Source organism: Carcharodon carcharias, chromosome 7, assembly GCF_017639515.1.
Source record: "Carcharodon carcharias isolate sCarCar2 chromosome 7, sCarCar2.pri, whole genome shotgun sequence".
Taxonomy (NCBI): Eukaryota; Metazoa; Chordata; class Chondrichthyes; order Lamniformes; family Lamnidae; genus Carcharodon; species Carcharodon carcharias.
In genome coordinates this window covers 37,749,055-37,763,410 of record NC_054473.1, presented here as the reverse complement: position 1 = coordinate 37,763,410, position 14,356 = coordinate 37,749,055, and the positions used below count along the sequence as shown (strand labels likewise).

The window sequence follows — 14,356 nt, the reverse complement described above, 5'->3', positions numbered from 1 at the left end:
ACCGTGGCTATGGATGTTAATGCATCAGGCTCCTTCCAAGCTGCAGCAGGTGATATCTGCAAAATCTCACAGTTTGCTGTCCACTGTTGCATAAGGGAGGTCACTTCAGTGTTTGCAAAGACAGTTGAATACATTTAATTCTCTCTTACTAGGGAGCAGCAGGCAGTGTGAGCACGTGGCTTGAAGAGGATTGCCAACTTCTTCATAATGCAGAGTGCCACTGACTGCATCACTTTGCAGGTATCATATGTCAATTCTGAGATGTACCACAATGGAAGAGAAACTACTCCCTTGGCCTCCAGCTGGTGTGTGTGCGGGTCAATGCCTAGTATCCTGGCAGCATTCTTGATGGATTTATTCCACTGTCCACTGTACAATGTGCACTTGAGCCACCACAACAAACCAGAGGGTAACTACTGGGCAACAAAGGCAGACCATGACCAGATTGCTTATGAGTCTGCTGTGCAACCCATGGACATGTGAGCAGCATACACACATCGAAAGCCATGCTGCCAAACAAACTATGATTGAGCTGACCTTGGACAATGTGCTGCAGAGTACATGTCACAATTCATGGTGGTCTGCTGCATGTTGCCCAACCTTGCTGTCATCAGGGCACAGCTCTTATCACTAGGTGTACAGCAAACATCTAAGGAGGAGGGATAGCAGGAGGAAGAAGTAGAAGGGGAAGTGGAGGGGGAAGAGGAATGGATGAGACAACTAACTCATCTGCTTTCTGGCCAGGCTGTCCATGATTAAATTATCTGACTACAGTATCAGTAGACGTGACCCCAATTCCACACCTTACATTTCCTCTGTGGCTAATCATCACTACATCCACCTCACCTCAATGATGAAATTACCTGATTACTAATTATCACTGAATTACTGAGACATGACTAAAGAAAAACCAGCATGGTGAATTAATTATTACAGGGTATAACGTGTTTAGGAAAGATGGAGAGGGAAAAAGGGCAGGTAGAGCAGCTGTACTTATTTGAGAAAATATACTGACAGCAAAAAAAAAGTGACATGGCAATCAGTAAATACAGGATCCTTATGGATTCAGCTAAAAGATAAGAAAGGATCAATCACATTAATAGGTGCAGTCTACAGATCACCTAGTAGTAGAATGGAGATAGGGGAAGAAATATGCAAACAAATTAAGGAAATGAGTGAAAAACAGAATAATAATCATGGAGGATTTTAGCTCCCCTGATATTAATTGACCAGAAGAGAAAGGTAAAGGGAATAAGGGAATAGAGTTCCTACATTATGTACAAGATTCCTTTCCAAACCAATATGTAAGATGCCCATTGAGAATGCAAGAAGGTCTCCTGACATCACCCTTGCTGCCTAATGAGTAAACATGGAAAGCTTCTGATGAAATGACAGAATTAGGAAGGTGAAGGTGCAGGACATGCCTTGGCCTACCTGGCAAGGTTTTTTTTCCTGTACTGCAACTTGGTTACATGGTTTATGTTTCTGGTATTGACATAAAAACTATGAATGTAAAATTTGATGGTAAACTTACTTCTTCAATACTGCACCTAGAATGTTAAGAGTGAATACATGGACATTATGTTCCAATTGTTCATTAAAATGTAAAGATGATCTTATATTAGCTTTCAAAAGTAAACTTTTTGACATCAGAAGTGGCTGTTCTTTCTATGCTGACAGCTAATTTATTCCAAGCATACCAATGTCATCATGCAGACAAATGTAGATCATAAACTACTATGGCATTTTGGATTCACTATAACCAACAATTTAATTATTCAGGTTTTGGAAGTATTATGCAATACCACAACTGACTTGCTTCAAGAACAAAAAAAATGCTGGCCCAGCTAGACCAGACTCCAACTCCAGCATGATGCCACCACCAAACACATCTTCCCTTCACCCCCCCTATCGGCATTCCGTAGGGATCGCTCCCTCCGGGACACCCTGGTCCACTCCTCCATCACCCCCTACTCCTCAACCCCCTCCTATGGCACCACCCCATGCCCACGCAAAAGATGCAACACCTGCCCCTTCACTTCCTCTCTCCTCACCGTCCAAGGGCCCAAACACTCCTTTCAAGTGAAGCAGCATTTCACTTGCATTTCCCCCAACTTAGTCTACTGAATTCGTTGCTCCCAATGTGGTCTCCTCTACATTGGAGAGACCAAACGTAAACTGGGCGACTGCTTTGCAGAACACCTGTGGTCTGTCCGCAAGAATGACCCAAACCTCCCTGTCGCTTGCCATTTTAACACTCCACCCTGCTCTCTTGCCCACATGTCTGTCCTTGGCTTGCTGCATTGTTCCAGTGAAGCCCAACGCAAACTGGAGGAACAGCACCTCATCTTCCGACTAGGCACTTTACAGCCTTCCGGACTGAATATTGAATTCAACAACTTTAGGTCTTGAGCTCCCTCCCCCATCCCCACCCCCTTTCTGTTTCCCCCTTCCTTTTTTTTTCAATAAATTATATAGATTTTTCTTTTCCCACCTATTTCCACTATTTTTAAATATTTTTAAAATCTTTTATGCTCTCCCCACCCCCACTAGACCTATACCTTGAGTGCCCTACCATCCATTCTTAATTAGCACATTCGTTTAGATAATATCACTAACTTTAACACCTATGTATTCTTTTGTTCTATTGTTGTTGACATCTTTTGATGATCTGCTTCTATCACTGCTTGTTTGTCCCTACAACCACACCACCGCCCTCCACCTCTCTCTCTCTCTCTTTCCGCCACCACCACCCACCCCCCCCTCCCCCACCCACACACACACCTTAAACCAGCTTATATTTCAACTCTTTCTTGGACTCGAACTCAAGTTCTGTCGAAGGGTCATGAGGACTCGAAATGTCAACTCTTTTCTTCTCCGCCGATGCTGCCAGACCTGCTGAGTTTTTCCAGGTAATTCTGTTTTTGTTTTGAATTATCTTCCACTGCAATAGTGATGCCCATCCCTGTTTCCACGCCTCTAATTTTCTCTCCCAGGTCACTTTTATTTTCTACACAATGAACGCTTAAAACAACAACAAACAGAAACAACTTGCATTTATATAGCATCTTTACTGTAGTAAAAGGTCCCAAGCACCTTTACAGGGGCATTATCAAATAAATTTCATACTGTGTCACATAAGGACATATTAGGGTAGATGACCAAAAACTTAGTCAAAGAAATAGGTTTTAAGGAATATCTACAAGGGGGAAAGATAGTGGAGGAATTCCAGAGCTTAGGGCCTCAGCAGATAAAAGCACAGTTGTGAATGGTGGAGTGATTGAAATCAGGGGTGTGCAAGAGGCCACAATTGGAGGAGTGCTCCAGTGTCTCAGGGTTGTAGGGCTAGAGGAGATTACAGAGATTGGTTTCTGAGAGTACTCAATACCTGTCTCTGTACCTTTTCATACAAGCATTATGTTGAAAATTCTCTCCCAAATCTAAGCTCTGCACTTCCAAAGTTACAAGTTTCCAGGAGATAAGAGCGGTGTGAGGGCTGGGGGAGTAAGTTTTCATCATCACCACCTGGTTGGTGATTGGGTAGAGTAGTTTGAGTGCCCATTAAGATCAATTCTGCAACTGATGGATTGTAGACACAAACCAAGGAAGTTAAGATTAAGTGGTGCAACTGAGTTGAGATCACATATTCTGACCCATTAATTGATTTTCAGGTCCCCACCCTAGGTCAGAAGCCATCTTCAGATCAATATCAGGCCCAAAGAGGCTACTCAAATAGTCTATAGAGTTTCCTCCATAATATTGCCCTGAATTAGGTTCACAGTGCAGAATGATAAAGTAGACACTGGAGCTTATCATTACATCACCATCCAATTTTCCGTGCACCACATCTGCAAAAACAACCACTGGCCACTCCTTCCATACCAGCTGCATGTGTGGGAAGAGCGAGCAGGAGGGCAGAGGGGGTGAATCTGGGTCCCGGAAAGATTTCCTGCCCATCTGTCCTATTTACTGGTGCTTCCTGGAACCACTATTGGAAACAAGGCACTTATCCCTGGGAACCAATGGTATTGGCTTAAAGGCTCCCCGGTAAATGAAAAGGGCCTTGTAGTGGTTTACTCTCCCTTCAGGTTGGCTGGCACTATAGAAAGTTCTGATCTTTGTCAAGTCATTAGTGGGACAGCTTTGGACACATCTACCTCTTTTGATCCCTTGCCATTACTTGCATCACCCCTCCCAAGTTAGAACACAGAGATTGGCCTCCTGGTTGGTTAGGTAGTGAGTTAGAGGAGTCTGCATTTTGGTGAAGTACCCATCACAAATGAGGACCAGTTAATGATAGCAGGGACAGCTTAGGTCCAGGGAGGTTAAGGTCATTTCCCAGCTCTGTTGGAAGGCTAGAGATGCCAATCTCAGTGAACCAGCCTTTAAAAGAAAGCTGCAGGCCTTACACAAGCAGAACGAAAGCAAGGTAAACTACGTAATGTTTGAAGTGAGCCTTTAGTAACAGCAAGTAAATTGCTCCATTGGAAATGCTTATACTGCAGAAAAAGTTACAGACTTACAGAAGAAGGTCATATCCCTGAAGGTAACATTCATATTGTGATCTGTTTGATATAAAATTATTCTAATTGAAGTACTTGCTTTAAGTTTTGTAGTTCCACTCCATTCAGTGTAATTTGTTAAGTTATTATTTCATATATTTCTCAATAGGACTGAGAGTTATGTATTTTTCTAGGTGACAAATTTCATATAACCTGAGGGATATTGTAAGCTCTGGATGTTGCCTGTTGTGATCCTCATTTCTCTGCTGCCATTTATTTATTATATTGATTTATTAGAATTGGATAAGATCCATACTGCAACATATGCATTTTAGAAAGAAGCGAATATGAAAATGTTGTAGTTAGTCACTAGTGGCCGAATACATTCTCCTCCAAAGCTTTGTTGATTAATTATACTGAATTATTGTAGCTATTTTCATCATAATTTGTGATGAGAGTCATCCAATTTCAGACGATAATTTTTATTGTAGTGTTTACTGAAAAATTATCAAAAGCAATGTGCAAATACAAGTGCTCTAATGACAGAATCATTATATCACAATTACAACCAAACTTGTCTCAGGCTCTGTGTAGAATGGTCATTATTGTTTAGTTCTGTGTGCACCTGTTATTGTATGCAGTGTATAAAGTGCTGTATGCTACGCTCAATATGCTGAACATATCCATTTCAGTTTCCTACTGAGAACTATCCACACCCCTATCAATCTGTTCGAGCACAGCTGCAACACTGGCACCTATCCAAGAATGTGGAAAATTGCCCAGGGATGACTGCCCACAAAGCAGTACAAATTCAATCCAACCAATCGCTGCCCCATCAACTCTCAATCATCAGGAAACTTTTGGAAGGCGGCATCAACAGGGCTATCAAGCAGCATTTACTTACCATTGGCCTGCTCACCGATGCTCAGTTTGGGTTTGACCTTGAGTATTGGCACCAATTCTCATTACAAACCAAACTTGATCCAAATATGATTCCCAGAGGTAAGGTGAGAGTGACTGCCCTTGATATAAAGGTGGTATTCGATCTAGTGTAGCATCAAAGAGCCCTAGCAAAATTGAAGTCAATGAGATTCAAGCGGAAACCTCTCCACCACTGGTGTCATACATAACATAAAAGTTGTGGTTGTTGGAGGCCAATCATCTCAGCCCCTGAACATTGTCGCAGGAATTTCTCAGGTCAGTGTCCCTGGCCTGATCATATTCAGCTGCTTCATCAATGATCTTGGACTAATGCCCCTTCAATCCTTTCATTTAGCTATTTTCCTAAAACTTCTGATTGAAAAATTACAGAAACTATTTTTTTCCTGAAAAAATGTCCCTGTCAACAGCACTATTAAAAGACAACAGTATATCTTGTTGCAGACTGAAAGGCCCTCAACCTTTTCCTGGGCTACAGGTATAACATTACAGCCCGAATTTTTGCTCCCGAGGCAGATTGTGCGAGTCAGGACGCAGACCGGAGACAGTCACAGAAGCTGCAGAGTGCCAAGACAGGCTGTTTAAAAGGTGCACCTCAGTTCTCTGGGACTTTGTCCCAGTTGTTCTGCTATATTTTAGGCCTTCTAGATCTCATGCTTCACACCCCATCACACCCCAGCCCACTCTCCATGCCACCTCATTGCCCCCATGCCAACTTACCACCAACCCATGCCTCCCAGCCACCCCCATTACCCCTTATAGCCCCAATGACAATTTAATATCAACTCATACCAACCAATGTCTCCCAGCTATCCCATGGCCCCTATGCCAATTTCATACCAACTCATGCTAATTGATGTTTCCCAGTCACTCCCATGAGCCCTTAAAGCCCCACAGCCAACTCATGCCAACCCATGTTCCAGCCACCCCATGGGCCCTTATAGCCCAATGCTAACTTAATACCTACTCATGCCAACCAATGTCTCCTGTCAACCCATGGCTCTTTAAAGCTCCTATGCCAAATTAATACCAAAACCCATGCCCTCCAGCCACCCCCGTGGTCCATTATAGTCCCCAAGCCAATCCATGCCAGTATATTACACATTAATTCTCACAGTCTTTAAGGTTTAACGTGCCTCAATAGCTATTAGATGCTAATACAGAACTAAAAAATAACAACTAGTTCTGGACCACTTATCCTTCTATTCTTCTTTCATTTCACAGAATCACACAGTGCAGAAGAGGCCCTTCGGCCCATCAAGTCTGCACCGACATGTGAGAAACACCTGACCTACCTACCTAATCCATTAGCCAGCACTTGGCCCATGGCCTTGAATGTTATGACATGCCAAGTGCTCATCCAGATACTTTTTAAAGGATGTGAGGCAACCTGCCTCCACCACCCTCCCAGGCAGCGCATTCCAGGTCGTCACCACCCTCTGGGTAAAAAAGTTTTTCCTCACATCCCCTTTAAACCTCCTGCCCCTCACCTTGAACTTATGTCCCCTCATGACTGACCCTTTAACTAAGGGGAACAGCTGCTCCATATCCACCCTGTCCATGCCCCTCATAATCTTGTACACGTCGATCAGGTCACCCCTCAGTCTTCTCTGCTCCAACAAAAACAACGCAAGTCTATCCAACCTCTCTTCATAAGGAAAATGTCTCATCCCAGGCAACATCCTGGTGAATCTCCTCTGCACCCCCTCCAGTGCAATCACATCCTTCCTATAAATGTGGCGACCAAAACTGCACACAGTACTCCAACTGTGGCCTCACCAAGGTTCTATACAACTCCAACATGATCTCCCTACTTTTATAATCTATGCCTCAATTGATAAAGGCAAGTGTCCCATATGCCTTTTTCACCACCCCACTAACATGCCCCTCCGCCTTCAGAGATCTATGGACACACATGCCAAGGTCCCTTTGTTCCTCAGAACTTCCTAGTATCATGCCGTTCACTGAATACTTCCTTGTCAAATTACTCCTTCCAAAGTGTATCACCTCACGCTTTTCAGGGGTAAATTCCATCTGCCACTTATCTGCCCATTTGACCATCCTGTCTATATCTTCCTGTAGCCCAAGACTACAGGGCATGGGATTGGGGGTACTGTTTTGAGATGGATAGAAAAGTGGTTGGAAGACAGGAAACAAAGAGTAGGAATAAACAGGTCTTGGATATAAAGCAATTTCTTTGAGGAGCTCAAACAATTCCAACATCTTTATTTCCATTTCTGAAGCTTTCTGCCTTTCCACAAAATATTTTTGACATATGACACACTCAGAAATGGAGGAGTATTTTGTGGATTGCTGCATACAGTAATATTTTAATTATACCATCCTGCATGAAATAGGACCCTTTATTTTCTAATTTATGATCAACATCTCTGGCTGATTCTCTCAAATACAGCATCACTGGTTTGCCAATTTGTACCTGGTAAGGGAGGAGCTTCAATTTTGAACCTAGTAACTTAAGATACATTTAGATAGTTAAACCAGCTGACAAAAAATTTCTGCAGTGATGTGTCACCTGCCTCCAGAGAAAGAAAGCAGGGTCCACAAAATGCATATAAACAATACCAAACAATCACAATGGCAGTGCTCACCAGCCACACTTCAATTGGATACCAGCACAAATATAGACACTCGAGAAGGGAATCCTCATGAGGTTGAGGAGGAACTACAAGGTGAGGCACAGAGATTTGGGAAGGTACTAGAGATGTGTAGGTTGATGAGAATCCAGGAGTTGCAGGCCAGTAATCTAGCCTATTGATTGTACCTTAGTTGTTTGGGGATGCAGACTTTAGTGGGCTTGCTTTACAATGTGGGTGTCATGTTCTACCCTGTACCCCTCCTTTCAAGAGAGAGTAGAAGATTGTTGTACAACTTTGATTCACCATGGACAGATTTATATTCAAATTAGGCTTCAACATTCAGTAGTTTTGTGCCATTCATATCTGCCAGATATATACTGTATGGATTTATAAACCTAATGAAGAGGACTGAAATAAAGTTTAAAAAGAGAATAATTAAAGACAGTAAGACATGAGAAAGATGCCTATTTACTGAGGTGGGATAAGTAAATTTCAAAGAATTGTGGACATTTTGTAAAGGATGTGAATGGGCCTGTTTAGTGTGGCATGAGGAATTGATATGTTAAAATGATGCATAAATTGCAAAAATAATAGAACATTTACATGTATATATTCAGTTCTATGCAAAATAAAATTAAACATAATTATATTTAACTTCATTTTATACTGAACTACTGTCTACTTGTTCTATTGATTCAGGTGGACACAAAGTGAGTGAAAATTGCCAACAGCAGCATTTTAATATGGGCCAATAGCAAATTGGTGGTTTATTTTACGTTGTACCTGATTTGCTATCAGTCCATTGTGCACTTATGCTATTGTATTTCATTGCACCATTCAGGAGCAGAAATTTACCTCAAAAAGCTTTATTATAATAATAGCAGACAAAGCAAAACCAAATACCAAATTGTTTAATTAAGCATACCCATATGCACATTTTCAAAATAGTTTTATCCAATTTTACTCGCTTGGGAGTCATATATCATTATTTATTTCTTATCCCATTTAAAGTTGAACACATAAATTCACGAGGAAGGTGAAAATGGATCTCATGGGAATGCCGCTACCTGCTTCAGAAGGGTGAAAGCTTCAGTCAAAGCAAAGCCCAGCATTCCAATTCCTTTTGCATTCAGTGTATCAAGGTGTTCTCTGAAATGCTGCAGGAGAAAAAATTGACACAATAAGTTTTTAAACACTTATAACTTCTTAAATTATTAGCTTCAAGTTTTTTTGTACAGCCATAAACAAATACTTGTCATACTCATGACACCATTTAATTAATAAATAACTCTACACTGTTACATGTGGACTTATTCAGAAACTGTGTAGCAAGATGCCTCACTACTGAGTGAGTTCCCATTCTCAACTATACCAAGGAGCTATACAATGAATGCTTGCAGATCCCTTTCAAAAGCAAGTTATTTTGGTGGGGAGGAGAATGGCCATCAGCAGTGAGCATGAGGAAACATTGTTCCCGATTACAAATTGATAGACATCTGTGGCAAGCTTCCATCCAGGAAATTATATGATGGGAGGGGGTCTTAAGAAAGCTGGAGAGGGTGGAAAGCAATTGTAAAAATCTAACCTTGAATAATTAAATTATATTGTATTAGCATTTCAGTGTCATAGTAAAAAAAATATAATTTTCTGAGGTGAAGCTGCCACTGTTCAGCCTGACTCAAAGGAAAATGATCAGAAGTTGGGAGGGACACAAATGTTTTGTCGAGGGACAAAAGCTTCTGTGAAACAAAGCTTCCAGCTGTCTTCTCTTAAACATCTTACACTTGTGTTACCTTAGAGACCCATGCTATTTTTGTACTAGAAGACAATTTTGTAATACAGTTAACATACACTATACATTTCTAATCTATTATGGGTCAATTTTTGGAACCAAGTTGTTTGTGTTATCATAAACATGCCATACTGTGTGCCCATAATTGCAGCATATAATACTGCATAAATTCTAATATCCTTATTTCAGAAATGTTTTTATAGCCAAGAGCCTGAAAGTGAGGATGGGATGTATTTTAAATGTTTATAAGATAGTAAACTCAATTATTACCATCTACTGCTGTGATTTGCCCAAAGGCAAAACAAATTTGGATTACTTTAATGTGTAAACATGAATACTGATACAGAAAATTAATACTTTTCATTTCAAAGCACTGTCATTTACTTTCAGCAGGCTACCATCCATCATTATAGTTTCCATTGGGAATCCTGCCATCACACTTTAATCCCTCCTGGAACCAAACATATTACGTTGGGCTGTTAAGGTTACTGGGTGTACTCAAGCTGAGATTTGTTCGCATTGCTGACAACACAATCACCTACAGTGCAAGTAATGGGGAAATGCTCTGTGGCCCTTTGAGAAATGTACAAAATTATGAAACATCTGGAGAAGTCCAGTCAGATTAATTGCAATGTCTGCCCTGTGAAGGTCAGTGTTCCAGGTCATCAACCAAGAGTTGTATGAGTACACATTCAATAATGCACAGTTAACTCGATTGAAAACAAGTTTATTTTACCAAGAAAAAAAACTGCTTACGTCAGCAGCCTGCAAGTCTGTATGACATGTATTTTAAATATTTATGATAGATAGATAAGCTCAATTATTATCATCTATTGCTGAGATTTGCCCAAAGGCAAAACACACCAGATTACTGTAATGAGTAAACAGGAAGCTGATACAGGAAACTTGGAATTTTCCTTTCAAAACACCGATTTTCCCAACGAGAATGAAGAAAAAAACTATGCTTACTGCCACACACATTTAGCGTGCGTGAAGCATACATCCAAAACTCAAAGCACAATTGAAGTAATAGGATACCGTTCATCATCATACTCAGGCCAGCACCATAGGATTAATTGTAGCACCCTGTATCTTTCAAATTAGCTGTTTCAGGGTGAGAGCCAAACATATTTGCAGGTGCAAATTTCCAATCCAGGATATTTTAATGGCTGCAAAAAGCAGCCGGGACTGGAAGTTCAGGAAGACAGCAGCGAGGAAAGACTCACTATTGACAAGGTAAATTGAGCATAGAAGGTTTCAAGAGGAAACTCCTCGTGCTGTACAAATCATCACACTCTTGTATTGCAGTGAGACCTGGATTCTGTATCAATGACACAGAGGAGCGCTAGAGAAATTCCATCAGCAATGCCTTTACCGCATCCACCAGATTCAAAGGGAGAACAATAGTGTCCTTCTTGAAGTCAGCTTCACAAGCATTCAGGAAAAACTCACGCAAAATCAGCTTCCATGAGCTGGACACTGTGTCCGGATGTCAAAAGAGCATCACCCCCACCAGGTCCTGTTTTCTCAACTCTGAAATGGCCAATGTTCTGGGGAGGACAAAGGCAATACTTGAAAAGACACTCTGAAGCTCTCCTTGAAGCACAGCTTCATGATGTTCATGATTGGGAAGAGCTTGCTACCAATTGTTCAAAATGGTAACAACTTGTCCACGAAGTGAAGGAGCGAGGCGATGGCGTAGTGGTATTGTTTTGGGACCTATTAATCCAGAAACCCAGGATAATGCACTGACAACCTGAGTTCGAATCCTGCCACAGCAGATGGTGGAATTTGAATTCAATAAAAACCTGGAATAAAAAGTCTAATGATGACCATGACCATGAAACCATTGTTGTAATAGCCCATCTGGTTCACTAATGTCCTTTAATGTCCATATCCATAATATCCATGTGCCTTCATATCCACAGCAATGTGGTTGACTCTTAACTGCCTTAGCAAGCCACTACAAAGTCTCAAAAAAGAAATGAAACTGGGAAGGCCAGCAGGCATCAACCTAAACTCTGGAAACAATAGACTCAGCCCTGTTGACCCCAGTCGATTACTAACATCTGCGGGCTAGTGCCAAAATTGGGAGAGCTGTCTCACAGGATAGTCAAGCAACAGAATCATATCTTACAGTAGCAGTAGGAGTGACCACCGTACAGTCATTGTGGAGATGATGTCCCGCCTTCACATTGAGGATACCATCCATCGTGTTGTGTGGCACTGCCACATGGGATAGATTGCGAACAGATGTAGCAACTCAAGGCTGGGCATCCAGGAGGTGCTGTGGACCATCAGCAGCAGCAGAATTGTACTCGAACACAATCTGTAACCTCATGCCTGGCATATTCCCCACTCTACCATTACCATCAAACCAGGGGATCAACCCTGGTTCAATGAAGAGTGCAGGAGGGCATTCCAGGAGCAGTACCAGGCATATCTAAAAATGAGGTGTCAGACTGGAGAAGCTACAACACAGGACTACTTGCATGCCAAACAGGAAAAGCAGCAAGTGATAGACAGGGCTAAGCGATCCCACAACCAACGGATCAGATCTAAGCTCTGCAGTCCTGCTACATTCAGCCGTGAATGGTGATGGATAATAAAACAACTCACTGGAGGAGGCTCCATTAATATTCCCATCCTCAATGAAGGGGGAGCCCAGCACATCAGTGCAAAATATAAGGCTTCATTTGCTACAATCTTCAGCCAAAAGTGCCGAGTGGATGATCCATCTTGGCCTCCTCCAGAGGTCCCCAGCGTCACAATTGCCAGTCTTCAGCCAATCCAATTCACTCCACGTGATACCAAGAAACAGCTAAAGACACTGGATAGTGCAAAAGCTATGGGACCTGACAATGATCCGGCAAAAGTACTGAAGGCTTCTGCTCCAAGACTTGCCATTCCCCCTAGCCAAACTGTTCCAGTACAGCTACAACACTGGCATCTACCTGGTTATGTGGAAAATTCCCCAGGTATGTCCGGTACACAAAAAGCAGGACAAATCCAAACTGGCCAGTTACCGTCCATCAGTCTACTTTTGATCATCATTAAAGTAATGGAAGGGGTCTTCAGCAGTGCTAGCAGTGCTAACAGTACAGCACTTGCTTAGCAATAACCTGCTCACTGATGCCAGGGCCATTCAGCTCCTGACCTCAATACAGCCTTGGTTCAAACATGGACAAAAGAGCTGAACTCCTGAGGTGAGGTGAGAGTGACTGCCCTTGACTTCAAGGCAGCTTTTGACTGAGTGTGGCATCAAGGAGCCCTAGCAAAACTGGAGTCAATGGGAATTGGGGGAAAACTCTCCACTTGTTGGAGTCAAACCAAGCACAAAGAAAGATGGTTGTGGTTGTTGGAGGTCAGTCTTCTCAGCTCCAGGACATCACTGCAGGAGTTCCTCAGGGTAGTGTCCTTGGTCCAACCATCATCAGCTGCTTCATCAATGACCTTCCTTCCACCACAAGGTCAGAAGTGGGGATGTTCACTGATGATTGCACTATGTTCAGCACCATTCACAACTTCTCAGATACTGAAGCAGTCCATGTCCAAATGCAGAAAGACCTGGACAATATCTAGGCTTGGGCTGACAAGTGGCAAGTAACATGCAGATCACACAAGTGCCAGGCAATAACCATCTCCAACAAGAGAGAATCTAACCATCGCCCCTTGATATTCAATGGCACTACCATCACTGAATCCCTCACTAGCAACATCCTGGGTGTTACCATTGACCAGAAACTGAACTGGGCTAACCACATGAATACTGTGGTCAGAGCAGGTCAGAGGTTAGGAATCCTGTGATGAGCAACTAACCTCCTGATTCCCCAAAGCCTGTCCACCATCTGCAAGGCACAAGTTAGGAGTGTGATGGAATAGACCCGACTTGCCTGGACGAGTGCAGCTCCTATAACACTGAAGAAGCTGGATACCATCCAGGACAAAGCAGCCTGCTTGATTAGAACCACATCCACAAACATTCATTCGCTCCACCATCAACAAACAGTGGCAGCAGTGTGTTCCATCTACAAGATGCACTGCAGAAACTCACCAAGGCTTCTTAGGCAGCACCTTCCAAACCCACAACTGCTACCATCTGGAAGGACAAAGGCAGCAGATACATGGGAACACCACCACCTGCAAGTTCCCCTCCAAGCCACACACCATCCTGACTTGGAAATATATCGCCATTCCTTCACTGTCACTGGGTCAAAATCCTGGAACTCACCCTCTAGCAGCACTGTGGCTGTACCTACACCATATGGACTGCAGCATTTCAAGAAGAAATCTCACCATCACCTTCTCAAGGGCAACTAGGGCTGGGCAATAAATGCTGGCCCAGCCAGCGAAGCCCACATCCCATGAATGAATTAAAAGAAAGCTGCTTTGAGTCACAACATCTTAAAGATGAGGCAGAGTCGTGGCAGAGAAGGAAAGAAAAGGAAGCAAATCCTGTACTCCAGATCTTGCTGCCTCAAGGGACATCCTGCCCCATGTGCTCAAAGATTGATGGGTCAAAAATT

At 42.5% G+C, this 14,356-nt stretch overlaps 1 protein-coding gene across 1 annotated transcript in view; it reads right to left on the bottom strand.

Annotated features, from left to right (window-relative positions):
* The window catches only part of cacna2d3a (calcium channel, voltage-dependent, alpha 2/delta subunit 3a), a 1,018,794-nt gene that overhangs the window by 460,232 nt on the left and 544,206 nt on the right, over positions 1-14,356 (bottom strand). The window contains exon 10 of the mRNA XM_041191614.1: positions 9,106-9,195. Coding sequence (XP_041047548.1) covers positions 9,106-9,195 — 90 coding nt within the window. The remainder of the gene's footprint in view (positions 1-9,105; positions 9,196-14,356) is intronic.